Below are 18,807 nucleotides of genomic sequence, written 5' to 3'. Positions count from 1 at the left end.
GCAATTGCAACAGTATGCTAGCCCCAAAGGTTCAAACTCCTGACATAAACACTTTTACAGCAACTCCCCATGCTTGTTTTTATGGCCAGTATGGGGTCTAGCATTGTAGCACTAGCTGAATTTTTCCAAAGCAAGTATGCCTTTGATGTCTGCACAAATTCCATGGGCAGTGCAAGCAACACTGGTTATTAACGCTTATTTAATATGCATAATTTCAGTTCACTTACTTCCCCTATCGCAATCTACTTCCTAAAAACTTCATGTTTTGCCATTCAGCCAATTAAATTAAAATCTCCACTAGAAAATGTAGCTCTGAATTCCGTGAGCTCTACTGATTCTACCAAGACTGGATTAATATTCTACATCTCCTGGGAGCTGGTAATCACCTCCTCTAACACGCATTTTACTCCACTGAAGTCCTGTGCCTGGACTGGAGCATCACACACCCCAAACTGTGTTAACTTCAGTGAACAATTTCCATTACTGGAAATCTATCTGTGAAGAAGGTAACTGCAAGACTAGCCAGTGATGTATGTGGGGAGACTGTTGCCTCAGAAAGAACAATCCTGGTAATTGTATACAAAATTGGAAGGCAGCCACATAATAATTTTGCATGCATCAACCCCAGAAATCTACTATTACTTGCAAGTAGAACTTTTCCATTCAGGTTTCAAAAGCATTATGTACTACTACCTATATGAAATTACCAAAGCTGTCCACACACTTTTACTACTTTCAGCAAAGGCTGCATATTGGGTAGTGTTACTCAGGAAAGGATGTAATGACATAACAGGACAATTCTGTTAATTCCAAAGTTAGCAGTGTTTTTCTTCTAGTTATTTGGAAAAGACATGCACCAAATGTGATTTCCATGAATTACTTATTAGGGTTAACAAATTACAAGACTCCCAGGTGAATTTTTGGATCCCAGTTTTCAGGGCTCCTGATACTTGTGTTAGTAGACATATACTGATACTTAAGAACAGTGAATTGAATACAGGCTTTTAAAAATAATCCTATGGCAAGCTAATGGAAATGTTTTTGATTTTTTCCTTAAAAATATTTGCAGTTTGCAATAAAAATACTGAAGAAAAAATATGGACATTAATTTTAAAAGTGCTGTACACTTATTATCTCATCTGAGGCTTTTACTGAATCTATTACTGCACATCTAAGCATAGAACAGCTAAGGCAACTTGGTCATTTCAACTCATCATTTTACTCTTTGTAGAGCCTGAAAATGTTGCAGATCTTAAAAAAGTACAAAAATGTAGGACTGCTACAGACGCTGCTTCCTCACAGGAGCAGCAATGGCCTTGGACACATATCGCTGAGATACTTTTCTCCAGGAAAGACGGATGCTAAGCACACTTTACAGTCTACCCTGCTCCCATACCACACCACCAGAAGACCACAAACTGGGGAACCATAAAGGGTGGTCCTCCTCCTTTTTGGATATACAAATATGTATCACTAAATGAAGAACAATTCTTGTCTTCTGAACACCTGAAAGTATATTCTCAACAAACTCACACCACTAAATTCTGTGTTAACCCATGGGAATTCAGGTGAGCATCCTGTTCCCTACACGTCAGCATCTCACCCTAGCTCCTGAGCACAGACCCACAGCAAGGTCCCTGGCGTGACTGGAGCACACGCAGACCAGCCTCAGGCAGATCTGAAACAGTGAAGTCAGCACCAGGAGAGATCTAGTGACAGCTCCGTGGTACTCGGTCCTGGGGCAGCCAAAATACACCGCCAGTTGATACGTTCAAAACAAACTCACACTCCTTTCTCGGAATATTGCTAAGAATTTTACTACAAACGAATGAATTACAAAATTGAAACTGAAATAATCTCTTCATCAATTTCTGTATTTGTAGAGCAAAAGTACAAAACTGCAGGGAGATTGTTGTAGTGATGTATTTATTAGTTCCAGTCCGTTACATCTGAAAATGCTGAGTACAAAACATCGTATTTTGCAACGGACAGATATAGGTCACTTTATCGATACCAAATAATCTAACTCCTAAATTAATGATCACATATGTAGTAGTTCTATTTTTATGGAAGAAGTGACACATTCAAGCACAATATTATTTTGAAGATGCAAAATCCCTGCAGGTTAAACTCACATTCATTTTCAGCTACTAAATGGCTGTGATATCAAAATAGTGTTTCTTCTGAAACTTCTTAATCTAGCTTTTAGGAATTTATAGTAATGATTATGATATTAACACTGCCTTACAGAGGTGACAAAAGCAATCGTGCAGTGCATGAACGTAACATCCTAATGACATTTTCCCAAATTTACATTTAACTAGAATTGATTATTAGAACTACACTCATTTGTCTTAAAAGTAGGGAAGATTAAAACATGACAAATCAGATTATGAACAGGATATAATTAATCATATTCATTAATACACATCATTATACAGCAGGGTATAAGTCTACTTATACTCCCATTGATTATAGTTTTTAAATTTTCAATTAATACTAATTCTGTCTTCATAGCCTCCAAAGAGTTGACAAGCAGAAAATGTAGATACATAACAAAAAACTAACAGAGAAAAAGAAAATATATTTAGAGTGAAACATTCTAAAAATTCCAAATATTTGATTAAATACTCACTTTGGAAATACTGTCCATGTCTCCTGAGCCTTAAATTAAAATAGACAAGTATTCAGTTAGTTTTGATCTGAAGTTAACCTATGATTTTTTTTTCATAGTAAATAAATAGTTTAACAGTAATACTTTAAGGCATAACCAACCATACATTGTCTCACTTCCTTCCTAGTGTCTCTCTTAATAAAAGCTTACAGTCAGTACCGAATAATGTCAGCCATTTCTCTGTGTACACAGCCAGTGCAAAAAGTGAGAAGCGAATGAAGGACACACTTCTGATCTGCATTGGTCATTTGGACAGTATCCTTTCAGGACGAGACAGCCCAGCACAACTCAAGGAACTGCATGTCCAACCTCCCTGTCCTCTCAGCCATGGAAGGGTACAGGAAGTGTAACTAATTTGGGGCATATCCACCTATGGGAAATGTTGCTTCATCTTGAGAAAAAAAAAAGCAAAATCATGGCAAACTAGTAGAAGTTGATACTCCTGGGAAAAAAAAAGATACCACTATTATCACTAAGGTCAGCTAGGAGGGTTTTATCAGTATCTCTGCTCCCAGAAGCAGACACCTACTACTGAAATTGACTGAAATGACATCAATTTTTGATGCATTACAAGTACTGATGATGACAGTACCTTTCAGAAGAAAGCACATTATTGTGAGGACCAGAGTAACAGAAAGCAAATAAAATTAAATATAATGAGTGGAAGACTATTGAAAAGAATTTTTTTTCACATGTTGTAGCTCTCACTTTGGAAAAACCAAGAATAAAGGAAATATAACTTTAGGATGGATGTATCAAGAAAAGCATTTTTAGCAGCAACAGACAGTAAACAATTCTGGTCACCTATTTTCAGGAAAGACAAATTCTAGAAAAATATTGAATGCAAAACTAGAAGAGTGTCTGAGAAAAATGAGAAAATGGAGTTGTGGGAGGAGACTGAAATCGTTTACTATACTTAGCCAGGCAAAATAACATAAGAAGGAATATGATTTCTCTCTATAAATACATCAGATACATAAATGTTGCAAAGAATTATTTTGTCATGGCCCTAGGAAAAGATTTATTTCTAATCATCAGAGCTAAACAGATATCCATTAGAAGGGCTGTGGTCAAAGAAGCCGGAGAAGTTCAAGATGGATCTTGACCAGTTTATCCATCTGATTATGAGACACAGCTGTCTACTGCAGCATGGAAATGAACGCAGCAAATCTCTCCCAGCCCTCTTCTCCTTAAAGAACTCAGGTTTCAGTTTAGATATGAAGTTAACCCTAGCAAGCAGTCATCATTAATTTTACTAAGCACTTAATCACTTTCATTAGAGAAAATAACTGACCAAATTCTAGGTACACATAAAATCCTTCCATAACTGTTTCAATTTAATTTTTTCCTTTTACTTAAGAAATAATTCTCATGCTATAGGAAGTGACAGAAAAAGATGATTACCTTTTACACAGTTTTTCATTTATTTGAATGTAATATGTGTCATTATTAATTAAAGCAACAATCCATTTTAGGATTGTAATATGTAAAGAAAGGCTGTAAAACCACAGGGTATCCTTATGCAAAGTAATCTAGGAACTTCAGGAACATGCTTTCGTGAAAAAAAAAGGTAATTCTATTAGGAGATAGATGCCTACTGCTGAATTTTAATCGTTCAGAACATGTCTGCTAAATGAGGTTTGATGGCTTAGTTTTTTTCTCACCTTGTCATAGACTCTTCAAATTTCTTCCTTCATCTTATCTGTTTTTACTTCCTGTCTCATAACCTCCAATTTCTGGGTTACAAGTGATAGATCTCCATCCACCACGGTAGTATAGACTTAAACGGTATGGAGTTCAGGTTGGTCCATGCCTGTGCTGGGAAGGTGGCAGAGATTTTCACTGGGGATAGAAGTGTGGGGAACACTGGTAGCTTGGCTTCTGCCTGCCTGAACTGTATTCAGCTTGCTTGGGTTTCTCTCCATAAAGGAAGAATCTGCTCATCAAGGTGCTGCTGGTGCTGCTTGTGGGCATCAGGCCAGCTCCCAGATGTGGAAGAGAATCTTGCTGGTGGACCAGGGAGACAGAAGAAGAAAGATCTCAAGTCTTTGCAGCTGAAGGTTTCTTCCTGTTGTTGCCTGCATGACTAACACCCCTTGGTCCAGATAGAACTGAAGAGTACAACACAAGAACTGTATTCAGAGCTACTGGCCTGGTGTTAGGGTATGAGCAGAAATAAAAACAAGGTATTTACCCTGTGGGTATGGAAGAAGGCATAAATGCAATTTATTTAGCTACGGGTTGTTTCTTAAATCCCTTTCAAAAGCCTATTATGCTTCCAGCAAAGAGTAAGAGCAAAGAGTTTGCTAGGACAGTCAGGAGATAAAGCAGCCTGTGTTTTGCAGAGTTGTGGAAGGCTTCTCATGTAGATACGAGTCCTTCAAAAATCACAGTGTCAGAAGTCAAGCAATATGCTGATCCTCCTGCCTCTACATGCCCTGACAAGAATTCATGTTCTTTTGGGTGCATTAAAATTGGCCCTGCCTGAAGCTGATAAAGGGGATAGAGTAATAATACTCACACTTAGCAGACATGTGACTAAGTATAGAACAAATGAGGATATCAAAATGTTGGAATAACACCACCTTAACAGATACCTTAAAATATGTAATAACGTACTTCCAGGTAATTGATGAGAACATACACCAGCATCTCATAATGACACCTTCCAATATATTCAAAGAGGAAGGAGGTAAATGAAAATGGTTCTGAAGTCTTCACCTTTACATTACTGTGATGGTATGCTTTTAGACAGGTTTTCATCAACTGGATTAAAATGTATTCCAACTCATAGGCTTAAAAATTATCTTAATACTTCTTATTGATGTATATACAGCTTTTTCAGTTTTTAGAAGATTTTTACACACAGTCTTCTACATAACTCAGAGAACTAGTCATAGAAAATGGCACTAGTCTTTGAAAATTCACAGTGTTTATAATTGTTACTATCATTACCTAATGATCCATTCATATGATGTGAATCCATTCCACCCAGTCCACTCATAGGTCCATCTGACCCAGGCCCCATTGGAAACTACAAAAGGATCAGACATTAAAAACTGGTATTACTGTACAATTTTTTGTACACAGTCTAGTGAAAAGAAAATATTCCTCAGGAAAAAAAAAAGTAAAGGAAAAATGTACAGTCCCAGCTCTGAATGTGCAAGTCAAGTGAAAGTCTTTCATGTGAAGACTACAAAAACATCATTGCTTTTGTTCACTTTTTCCAATGTTACCTTCATGATTTTTGGAAACTCTCACCTCTGTAGGCTAGAACATAATTTAGGAATAATTTATAATTTACTTCACCAATTTCTGCATGACTTTCAAACCTAGTGCTAGTGCTGACCAAGCTCTACTCCCACTGAAATTATAGGAAGCTTTACAATTCTCTTCAATGAGTAAGTGATTAATTAACAGCTTTCAAATCTCACCTTATCCATGCTGACAGTTGGACTACTATGCATTACTTTTGCAGCATGAGCAGTTTCTGTCCAATTTTTGATATTAGTCTTAAATTTAGTTCTTCAAAAACTTAAAGACAATAACATTATAGAAAAATTTTTAAAATTCACCGCATAATGATTTAGCAATATCTAAATATCTGTATTTTTAAGTTCTATTTGCCTTATCTTCAAAAGGACCAACATATGGATTGTGATTAAATGAAATATGGTTGTAATCAGAGAAATACAATAGAACTGAAGGCACACAGAAAGATCAGAGAGTAACAGGTTCTATATAAGAATCCAGATTTTTGTCAGCTCTAGAACTGTTGAAATTTAGGCTAAAATAGTCACAAGTTAACTAGTACATTAGGCAATTACTTAAATGTTATCAATAGGTTTCATTCTTAACATCCAATTTAAATAAACAGGGAACTTTGTTTCTTCTCAGAGGCATTTAATTTATCATTTTTTACAGAATGTCAGGGCAACATAATAATGGGTCACTTTCAGCAATTTTCTCCTCCCTTTTCAAGGGTAGGTACTTTTTTATAACAGAAGTATGAATCCTGCAGAACCTAATGCTTACTGGCAGCCCCTAGGATGACATCTTATCACACAGAAGTCTATTGCACCGCAGTGTGACAAACTACATCGCCCCCACGATCCACATGCAGAAGTTTCTACAGTGTTTTCCATATGCTCCAATCATTATTTTGCATATATTGGCATGATTGATTTGGGAAACATTAAAAAGTACATGGCGGGGGGAAGCAACTGAAGTATCACCCATAAAAATGGAAAACTTAGTATTAACAATATGTGATGGAAATGTAGTGTTTGGATCAAGAAGGCTGTACAATTCAATTAAGTATATAACTAGATTCATATTTACATTAGGTCTGTTGGGTCCAGGTGGTACTGCATTCATTAAAGTGTACATGTTGTCTCCAGAGTTGGTTGAATCTGTAATAAGAGATTATTTTAAGTGCTAATATATACCTTTCAATAAAACTACTCACCTAATACACTTCCTGTCATTTTGTTCATATTATTTCTGTGCCTGAATCACTGATACACAGTGGCAATATAATGCAAGATTTCATTCCCTTTCTATCTATTGCTACCACACAACAGAGCTATGAAAAGAAATAATTGCTATGGTCCCTAAGTGACTACTTCTAGACCCTAGTTTTATGCATGACTGTTAAAAGGTTTATAAATCACTAAGTATCTGTAACTATTTAATTCCATAAAACCTTTTTCCTGAAATTTCAAATTACTTCACTCATCTTCAATGTTCTCTAGAAAACAGGAGTTTCTTTCTTATCAATACTTCCTGTAATTTGTTTTCCATCTGTAATAAATGATAAATAGATTCTCATTATATGGCCTGCAAGTTAGTATAGCACATGAAAATTTTTTATTCTCATCCACACCAGTCTATTTGATTTTGGATATATCTAACTATTCTGTGGAACACTGTGCAAAGATTCTCACTCTAAGGACAGCTTTAGCTGATGTATCTTCATGACAGAGTGTGGTGCAATGCTTCAAAAAAGCCCTGGATCCAAAACCAACAGAACCATCCTGTCACAAAATGGTGCTTAACCTAGTCAATTCTGCCAAGAGTTTAATTTGGCCTTGCCAGGGGTTGACAGCTATATTGTACCTCAGCCCTCTTCCTGCAAGCAATAAACATGAACTTTCAGGTGGAGCACCTCCAGAGTTCAAATGCAGGAGTCAATCCACAAAACTCTTCCGGCTGAATTTAACCTGAACTTAAGAAACCAGCCTAAGAACAATTAGTAGATACAAATCACTCATTCTGTTCTCCAGCTTATCCTCACCGCTAACACACACAAAGTCTTAACACCTTTCATCAATATTTGTATGAAGGAGAAGGCAAAAAATGCAGCAGATAGTAGACAAATTATGCAGTAATATTTCTCAAGGCAACTTGACAAGAGATAGTCCATGTAATGAAAAGGTTTACTGAGAGGAGAATGACCTAAGGAAAGTCTAAATATATCCCTAAGGGGACAGCCTGATCTGAAAACATATTGGCAACTCTGGAAAATCAGTACCTCTGTGGTATCTGTGGAAAGAATAAAGAATAGCTTAGTACTCTGCACCTAGATCCTCCAGATGACCATTCCACCTCTTTGAACCAGATTTTTGAGATTAATAACATACACAAAAATCACTGCTGATCTGTAATTCCTTTTCCAAGACAAGGTGATGGGGAAGTTTTGAGTCAGAAATAGCAAAAGCAAGAAAGCTGACACCACCAAAATGTGTTGGAACTGAGATATGGCCTGACGTCCTGCAAAAATGTATTTTTATGTACAGTGGGAGGTTAAAACCAAGGGTTTTGTCCATTCCTAAATCTTTCCGACATAGTCTTCTAAGCATTAATTCACCAGGTGAGTAAATAATTCCATTATATACAGAACACCATTCATCACTAGAACATTCAAATATGCTGTTTGAGGAAGAGGGAGAACAAAAAGCTTTTACCCTTACTTTGATAAGTAAAATGAGCACATAAAAAGTTATTTTTAACATTCAATAAGATAGGCAAAAAGTTCTTCATCCACCAGATCCTTCTGCAACACACATCCCTGGCTCTACCCATGTTCTGCTAGTCCATGTAAAAATACGTATGGGCTGGCTGAGCCATGGGAACCCTCGGAGATGGTCTGTCTCAGAGGCAAGAAAGTACCTTTGCAGAATTCTCAGATGGCCAACTTCTAAGCGTTTTTATACTTAGAAAAGAGAGCCTCAGAACTTTGAGTCTCTAACTGAAAACAGGAACCATCTTCAGCAGAAGCTTTATTTGAGCTGCACACAGATAGCCTAACATGTGCCATAACTGCAGTGCTGACTATTTTAAAAAGTGCAGGCTGTCCACGTGTTTGTTTTATGTTAAAAGAGACTCTAACTTTTAAATGCCAGCTAGCACTAATTATGTTTTTCACTGATATATGAACAAGGAAGGCCTATGATTTATCTTAGGTTGCATTGTTTTAAAGCCCTGGAACTGTATTTAATTAAGTTATTATATTGGTGCAAGAAGTTTTCATGACCAGTTAGGAAACCTCCCTACTCTCTTGTGCTATAGAGGGCAGCAAGAACATGTAGGACGTAAGGACTGAGGATGCTGTAACATCACTGAGGTGAACAGATCCCTCTTAGCTGGTGAAAGTGAGTTACAAAGGCAGATACTGGCCAAAAGGAGTAGCTATTGAATACTGGGTTACACAAGATGTAATGAGTTTCATTTTAGCAGATTTCTGATGATGCTCATGGGGGAGGATAGCATTTTCCACATCCTGCAGTTCCACTTCCCTATCAGAATCTTTGCTGAACACTGATAGAGGGAAATACTTACATCTAGTTGACCAGCCATAAGCCTTGAGGAGCTAGCTAGCCATCCCAAACTCTCCCATCATACTCCTTGTTTCCTCAAACCTTAGTAGGAATGTGTCTAATCTTTTGCATGGTCAAAATCTCCATGTGGTCCGAGTTGCAAGATACAGACCATGTTACTTAGGGAAACAATGGGGCAGTTGAAGCTCTGGGAACAGATCACTGGTGGGACCTGATGACTGCTCCTCTGGGGCCCTGCTCCTCCACTGCAAGACAGGGGAGAGCAACGTGTTCAGCGTGACCCTGATGTCAACCAGATGACACAGCCACAGGACGCAGCACATTGCTCAAGAGCCACGTGTTGGACAGGTCTATCCCACAGGATATTTCAGGGAAGTTTCACCAGCTTCAGAAATCTGATTCCCGAACTGGTGGAATTGTCCCAAAGAACATTAACAAAAGTAAATAAAGACTGCGTCTTCTTTTGTTTTTAACTTGTTATTGCTGAAATTGTGCAAGAAAAGATGGACTCAAAAGCCGGAGAACTTAATTACTTTGAACTGCAGGGATACAATGCTTTGTATCTCTGCAACATAGCAGGGAGAGAAAAAGAGTGAAAGCACATGAAAATACCTGATACAGAAAGTATAAAACAATAACTTATCATTATTTGATTCTTTATCAAAATCAAAGTCTGAAAAATAATGTGTCGACTTCCTAAAAAAACTATTATTTTTTATTATTTCTGAGCACGTTTCAGTACCTGCAGGACTAGGCATGATAGGTGTTCCTGGTGGCCCTCCACCTCCTGGAGGACCCTAGAGAAAATAGAAAATGTCAGTTAGCATGAAAGGAAGAAAATACTGCAGTAAAAAATGAACAGAGTACAAAAAGAAAAAAAGTATTGTGAATGTCGTGAGTAACTCTGGTAAAAACATGCACGTTTTCTGATTAGCTAGTGAAACAGCTCATCACAGATTAAGACAAGGTAACCGGTCATCAAGCTCTGGCATGGACTTCTGATGTATGTAGGTATACAGACACAAGAATATCCATTAGTCAATAACTCTGTGTCATGCTGTGAGTCAGACAAGAGAAATACTTGGAGGAAGGCCTAAGACAATTATATTCAATTCCCTCAACCTACTTTTAATTCCACTATTTTTTCAGCTGGCATTTTTGTTTTGTTGTACTTTGTACACAGTCAATGGTTGAGTAACCAACATTTGTTAAGCACAATACAAGTGGGTGTCCTACGGGGACAAAAGAGCCTCATCACCTTAAAAAAGCTTTATTAGGCAGTCTTGGTATCTCCATGAGGTATGTATCTTAATTCTGTCCGTATATTATCCTACAATTTTTTAAAATAACATCTGTATATATAATTTCTTCTCAAATTAATGATGAAGGGATTAAAAAAGTCAGGATAATGCTGGGTACAGTCATATCGCTTGCCTAGACTATTAAAGATTAAAAACAACAACAACAACAAAACATCAAGGAATACCTATTTTCTTAGTTTCAGGTATTTCTGGTTTGCAAATCTGTTTACAAGTAAGAACTGCACACAAACTACTCTGGTTGTTAAACAAGCTTTTTAATGTTCTTTAAAAATTTCTCCAAGAATTTTATTCTAACATTTCTGATTGATACCACTCCTCTGCAGGTGTGTTCAAGTAAAATACTTGCAGGTCGAAGCATCTCTGCTAGCCACTAATCAACTCACAGTTAATTGTAGATGAAACAGAAATTTTTTATCCAGAAGCAGCAGCACATCCCTGAAGTCAATCAACATATATATTTTATGCCCTTATATGTAACCTCACCTACCAGTTCTTTATCTTGTGCTTCCCCTCGCTTGTGAACTAAGGAAGGTCACTGAGTATCTTTTATAAAGTGTGCAAGAACAAAGGCTTGCTCCACCATGAAACCCACAGATCAGCTTATAAAATCAAAGTGCAATCACAGTTTCATTTCATAGCTTTTTCCCCTTCCCAAATTTCAAATGAAACAGAAATTAATGTGTTAGGATTGGCAAAACTGCCTGAAAGGCCTATTAAGCCCTCAGCAATGAGAAATTTCCCCATTGCTGCCACAGAGCTACAGACTCCAAATTCAAAGGGACCTTTGGATCACATATATGACCCTCTAGGCATCACAAGCTATGGCTTTTTACCCATATACTTGTGCACTAAGCTCATTAACTTGATTTTTTTAGGTTTATGTGTATTTTTCACCATCACATAAAGAGGTGTAGAAACCACTAACTGGTCATTTATTAAAAAGTTTCTTATATTCACTACTAACTTTCAATCCAATTGTCAATTTGTATTTACTCTCTTTGTTTGCATACTTACTTCTCTTAGAAATCCTCCTGGTATGAACTATTTTCACTCTGAGAATTTATTAATACGTAATGGAATTATTCCTCAAAAACTGTGTGATAAACTAACCACATTAAGCTCTCAAAGAGTTTAGTTCCAGACCACAAATCCTTTGGATAAAGGGCTGCTTTAAGAGCTCTCCAGCTCACAACCTGTCACTAAACACTCACTCTCTTGAAAGCTGCTGTCCCCCCGTTTTGCTTATTTAGCTGTTTGTATGGCTGGAGTTCATGCGTTCCTTTTCCAAAATGTGGTGAGCCCTTTTGAAGCAAGACCACTCTCAGCATTAGACAAGACATGCACCGTGCAAGCATTTATGCTGGCAGGAGATTTCATCCCTTGGCCCACCTCAGTGGCTTCACCACTACCCTCTGCTAGTGGCAGCCTCAGCTCTGCTTGGAGCTCCCTGTGTGAGTGTCCCTCCACCTATTTTGGGTCAACTGAAGTGCTTCAGCAAGGACCTGGTCCTTTAAATGCTTCCATCAACTTCAGTTGTTTTGGACAGAGAGGGTCACCCTTCCAAGCAACTCCAGTGGCAGACCTGAAGGAGTGGTAACCTTCAGCAGAAGAGCAGGGACAAGGAATCAGGACGCAACCTTTCCCACTAGCACAGCTGGAGTTCACAGAGCACATCTGATCAGAGGCTCAGGCATTTTCTCCGATACTTCAATCTTTTGTATGTCTCATTCTTGCATCTCTGCCTATTTTTTGATTTCCCTCCAGTGTTGCCAATTAGATGCAACATTCCAGCATCAGTCTCATCACTGTAACTAAAGGAGGTAACCTCTTTACTCTTCACATTCTTCTTCTACCTATACACTGAAATATGGTGATGCCCACTTTTGTCCAAGTCATTTATCCCAGCTGACACTTGGCTTGATGTGAGTACACCAATAGGCTCCGCTACTATGAATCTCGTTTTACTCGGGTTTGCTTCTTTAAAATAATTTTCTATACTATCTCCTTTGCCAGTTTCTCAAGACTTCATACTTTAAAAAAAAAAAAATGAGAATATGAAGTCAAATATTCAAAAAAGAATCTTCAAAATCTGCAACAGAAACTGATCACTAATGTCTTGGGCAAACCCAACAAAACCTCTTCCCAATAGAGAGAGATTTATGAAGTTCTGTATTAAAAGGACCAGTTTGGAGATCAGCAAATTTGGACCCTTACCACTAAACTTGCGGCAAAATGAGTACTACAGTTATGGACACTTATGAGAATCATAACCTTTTCCACAGCTAAATAAAGGACAAAAGAAGTTGCTTTTGTCTAAACAAAGCAAGCTCATCCTTGAACTCATCCTTCAGCTTTAGCTCTGCAGGATCATCTCACTTATGAAGACTGAAAGTAAGAGAACCCAATAAGCAGCACAAACAGATGAAAAAACACTGGCATATTGTCCTCATGGTGAAGGACCTACTATTTCCACATTTGAAATAGCTTCAGGTTAAATAGCTGGCTGGTTAAAGCTGGTTAAATAGCTGGTTAAAGCCAATGCCCTGAAGCTGTCTAATCTTCAGGTGATAAAACATGAACTATCAAAAGAGAGATGTACTGACCCCTGACCAACCAACTGAAATTTGGAGTATATATAATTCTCCCTTGTTACCCTGTGACACCAGTACTAAGCATGTGATAAAAACAGATGAAACAATATGCCTTAGAAGAGTACATCAGAAGTATAAATAATCCAAGTACAACAGTAACAACAACAATAAAGAACCCAGAAAGATTGTTTCAAAGTTAATCTCTCAGGAGAGAGACAAAGCCCAGCAGTATATACTCCAACAAAAAACATTCTGTTGATAGGTAAAGTGCATTTGTTAAATTTCAGAGGGAGGGTTAGCATTTTGTGTTCTTTTGAATGACAGCTCAAAACTGGGCCTATTACAAAATTTTAACTATTTCATTCAAAAGTATAGACTAAGAAAAAACAATGATACCAACTAATTCATAATAAGGCAAGACATTGACTATAAAATGAAGGCATAACAGGCTATGGAGAAAAAAAGAATCTTCAAGTCTTCAGAAGGTAATTCTAAGAATATAAATTTCCCTTAAAATGTTAGCTATAAGGACTCATTTGTATACCTTTGAGAGATAAAAGCTTGTTCTAATTCTTCAAACACTGCTTTTTTTTTGAAGTTTGGAAACTCAAACACAACGCTGTGCTAGTGAGAAAATGGGGGTTTTTTTGTCCTTTATTACTGAAGACAATATATTGTATTGGTTATGTAAATGTTTGCTGAAATAAAACAGCACTCAGGGCAATTTTGACCAGACTGATAATGATTCTAGTAATGTACATCAACATATGCACCACAGATGGCAGAAAGAAACCTAAGTGCAGATCAGTTGTTCAGTTCTCAAGCAATACACAAGGGTTCTTCTTAACATCTGGACAGCTATTTCTTTGCCTAAATATAATGTAACATCTATTCTAATCCACAAACACACACAAGTGTACTTACTACATAGTTCCCAGGAGATGCTGAAGAGTAAGGTATCTGTAATATCAACAGAAAGAAAACAGTGATTTCTTCTGCATTGAGATGGAAGTCCATACATATGTTTATATACAGTTGTAAGTTATGCTTATTTGTTTAACTTCTTTCAAAGACACGGTTCATTATTACAGAAAAATGCTATTGTTGTCAAAACAAATACCTCTCTTTTTCAACAACCTGTCATTGTAAGTACGTTCAAGTCCAAAACTAGAAATATAGACACAAGCAAAATTTAATACCAAATATTTCAAATAAATTATTTCCACTTAGGACTACTGTGCCCTGGTAGCCACTCTAATAAAATTAGTATGAGTAGCATAATACACACACTTAAATGTCTGTAGGCTGAGATCTCATGTCTACTCTCCATTGCTTCATAGTAAGTGAGGAATACATTTTTAATAGCCAGCATCACTTTTTTAAGATACCAAGTTACAAGGTCTAGTATGAATCCAGTTCTTGCATCTATTACAAGAGTCTTCTTATTGTGGGAGCCACAGTAAGGTCTGTAAAGATCTGCAGTCCATAATAAAAGGTTGAGTTATAAAATTATTAAGGTAATATGCTTTATAAGGTTTATAAACTTAAGCGGCACATACTTGCATTTAAGTCAATACGACTTCAGAGTCATCCCAAGCACGGACTAAATTTCTATGGTCCTATATATCCTTAATATTAAAATCTTGACCATAAAAGGGAAAGTAACCTATATCTTTCACTCTACAAGATACTAATTTTATTTCTTTGTGTAATTTTTTTTTTTTTTAAAAAGACAGTGTTCTATTTTCATTTAAAATTCAATTGTGGTATTTGTTACAGAGGCTATCTGGAGAAATCCAGCTGCCTGTGAATAATCTGGTTTTCTTTTTTATGATAGTCTTTGCAATTATTCTTTCTAAAGAAGCATGGACCAATGCTATTATAGGAGGACGGTGTAAGAACTAAGAAACTGTACTGACAACATATAAAATTACTTTTGTGGCATAAGAGTCTTACATCATTGTAGACCATTTGTCAGCCAACTCATTTTTCCAAATACATCTATTACTGGACATCTCAATTAATTTCACAGAATGAAAATATTTCAACTATCAATTGAAAAACATCCTAACATCCATTTTAGTTGACTACATGAAAAAGAAAACTGAGGAAGAGGTACAGCTCTTTTTTTCCCATAATAATCATTAATAGAATTAAAAAAATAGAATTGACAACAAAAGAAAGAACCAGGCTAGTCAGTTAAGCCAGACCCATTTTATGTAGCTGCAAGTGCTAAAAAGGGATACATTTTTATACTAATGATGTATGATCATTGAGTGAAAATGAAAACTTTACCTTTGTGTTTTCTGAAGAAATACCAGACACTTGTTCATGTGGGATGTCTCTCACTGACCTCTTCTTCTTTCAAGCTGCTATTAGACTATCTCATTTTGCAGTTGTTGCAATGAAATTTGAGTGCACTGCTTATTACAAAAAGCATGTAAAAATGGCTGATGTCTTACAAGCAATTGATCACGATTTCATATGCCCCGGTTAAGAGCAGCAAATGTGCTTTTGTCACACAAAATGTGCGAGCACACATTAAGCCACATCTTAACAAGCTGTGATTTCTGTAGAGCTTGCTGGCCAGATAGTGTTGACCTAACTCATCTTACTTGCCCTAAAGGAAGCTAAAGTGCACTTTAATACAACCCAAGATAACATTTGTGTTATGGAAGTGCTGTAACTGGTGTTAAGATGCAGAGCTGTTGTGTGATTATGAACAGAGCGTAGATAATTACAGGTCAGTGAGCTCTCTGTTCAGATGTGCTCCCCACTGTACCTGCTCTGCATTAGGGTTACAGGGAAAAATATGAAGCATGCAGTATTCTACTGTTGAATGAAGTCGAATTTTTTCCTGGTGTATTTATGAGAAATACTTCCCTAAATATAAGATGATGTCTAATATGGTTTAAATATTTACTTACAGAATTGGCATTGGTTGGGTTTGGCCAAGGTCTACCACCCCCGGGACCCCTGTAACAGAAGGTGGAAGATGAGACACAGAACAATCCCCATCTTCAGACCAGCTCTGAGGAAGTAAATCAAAATAATCTCTTTCCAGAGTAAGGAAGCAGATAGCTTTTTTCAAATTAATGTGTGTTTATAAGCCATAACTACACCAAGTTATAATGCTATAGCAAAATTCTCATCATTGCACCACCGTTATCATTTAATCGGATAATGAGTTGATTAAAGATTATTTATTTATTATTACAATCCTGCTGCTCACATTTAAGACACTTCAGGTCCTGACTCATTCTGTTTCTTCCATACTCTTCAGTAAAGGACCTGCCAGAATGGCATCAAGGAGTCCTTCACCAGTAGCCACAATGCCGTAAGCTACAGTGGAGATGGCACAATTTTTCATCAGTCCCAAACACTTGCAAATTTAGGAAGTGCCACACATTTCCCCTTTATATTCTCAAGGGAACAAGTTGAAAGACATTGCAAATTTGAGTCTCTTGAAGTGAGCTGCTTCCCCATTCACAGAGAATTTAACTCTGTGTTACACAGATGCAACATTTTAACATGGCACAGAAGTTTTGTAGAAAGTAAAAAACAAGTTTGCAAGTTCTCATGAGAAGTGTTTCTCCTTGTACTCAGTTAACATTTTTTAAATATTTGGAGGAAGTATCACACGTCCCACGGAAGTCTACTTACAGTACGGACAAAGGTAGAAAGGCACTAAAATACAAGCGTCATTTCAGTCACAGAAAGAGTACTTTTGCTTACATAATTAAGTACCTTCCTGAGGAATTGAGGATGCAGGCATTTATCAAGTATGGATCTAGAATACTGTAAGTATGGTAAGGTTTTATTAGTGAAAGTGATGCTAGTACCTTATAAAAGTTTTGGGAAAACTTATTTTTTTAAAAGAACAAGCCACAGAAAATATGTTGCTATAACCCGTATCTGATAATAATAATAAATAGCATGTTCAAAAAATTGAATACATGCCATTTTATACATACACTTTAAACATATGTTTAGATATGTATCTAAAACCAGTTTGCTACTTGACTAAGTCTACGTTATCTCTGCAGAAGTCACAGAAACATGAAAGTCATCAAACAGCAGGCAAAATGGAAATTCAAACTTTTCAGACATTCTCACTACACTTGGCCCAAATGGTGTACGCAAGATTAAGTGTCAGTTCCACAGCAGGAGGGACAAGAGTGTTTCACAGGCAGAAGACCTGTTTGATAAAGTCAACTCTGAGAAGACATCATATGGGTACTAAAAGCAGAAGTGAATGGGGAAAGGAAAAAAGGAAAAACTGTTCAGACAGAGTAGATTTTTTTTACAAATCATGGTGCTATTTTAAGTTTCTCACTCTTAGCTGAGCTCAGAAAAATATTTTGGTGATTGGGCTTTGTCTTTTAACAGTCCTGAGGGAACTAAGCCATATGGGAGATAGAATCTCCAAGTTCACAATCATAAAATCTCAATAACCACAATTATTCCTGAGAGCATTAAGAACTCCTAGTTATTTATAAATAAGACAACATCACTTTTTGAAGGCCCTGACAACTGAGAGGCAGAGCAGATGACAAAACTTTTGCATTTAAAATCGCATTTTGGCCTCATTAGCTTTAGAAAAGCAACATTAGCCACCACAGCTTACCAGACATGGGAGACTGGTTTAAATATAGAGAAGAAAACAGGCTTTATTAATGAGTTCAGGAAGCTTCCTATCTATTTTAAAGTCTTGCAAAACTAAAAACTATTAAGTAGATATGTTGTCCGAGGCATTTAATACTAGATTTTTTGTTATTATTACATTGTTGATGAAATTGTAAAAAACTAGCTTAAACAAACAAGTGAAATAAATCAAGTGAAAATTCATATATTTCCACTAATATTATTTTTGAAAAGTTGGAAAACATCAGTGTAGGTGATGGTCTTTTCTGCCTTATTCATTGGGAGGAGGGGGGGCAAAGCAAGGAAAAGAACTCACAGTACTCGTGGTCCTCAAGTCAAATATTCAGCAGTTTCTCCTCTGCTAATGATTATAAGGTGAAATATTAGGTGTTCTTTTCCTTCTGTGTATCATATTTGGTTTATTTGATCCTATTTTTCTAGAGAAATCAGGAATATTTATAACAACACTAAAAATCTGTTTTCACCCCAAAACCCTGAACCTGTTTGACATTAAGTAACACAAATATATCTAGGAAAAAGCATAAAATAGAAAATAGCTATGATGACACTATAGAGTACTCTGAACTACAGATTATACAGATTATATATAATCATATATGTGATTCTGTTAAGCCACAACAATGTGGAAATTTAGACAGGTCTTATGAGGAGACTGGAAAACTCACCTTTCACCTAAAAAGCGGTTAGAATTTGTGAATTTACTGGAAGCCATGGAC

At 36.7% G+C, this 18,807-nt stretch overlaps 1 protein-coding gene across 5 annotated transcripts in view; it reads right to left on the bottom strand.

Moving 5' to 3' along the window:
* Positions 1-18,807, bottom strand: part of SSBP2 (single stranded DNA binding protein 2) — a 194,326-nt gene that overhangs the window by 19,550 nt on the left and 155,969 nt on the right. For 4 of the 5 annotated variants that reach the window (XM_042788069.1, XM_042788068.1, XM_032995482.2 and 1 more), the window contains 6 exons: positions 16,354-16,402; positions 14,351-14,386; positions 10,256-10,310; positions 7,016-7,086; positions 5,630-5,708; positions 2,636-2,664 (listed from right to left, as the gene is read on the bottom strand). In XM_042788069.1, coding sequence (XP_042644003.1) covers positions 2,636-2,664; positions 5,630-5,708; positions 7,016-7,086; positions 10,256-10,310; positions 14,351-14,386; positions 16,354-16,402 — 319 coding nt within the window. The remainder of the gene's footprint in view (positions 1-2,635; positions 2,665-5,629; positions 5,709-7,015; positions 7,087-10,255; positions 10,311-14,350; positions 14,387-16,353; positions 16,403-18,807) is intronic. The other variant, XM_042788070.1, reaches the window with a different exon arrangement.

Source organism: Tyto alba, unplaced genomic scaffold (genome assembly GCF_018691265.1).
Source record: "Tyto alba isolate M040663 unplaced genomic scaffold, T.alba_DEE_v4.0 Super-Scaffold_13, whole genome shotgun sequence".
Classification (NCBI taxonomy): domain Eukaryota; kingdom Metazoa; phylum Chordata; class Aves; order Strigiformes; family Tytonidae; genus Tyto; species Tyto alba.
Note: the sequence above shows the minus strand (reverse complement) of the source record. Positions and strands in the feature narration are given on the sequence as shown.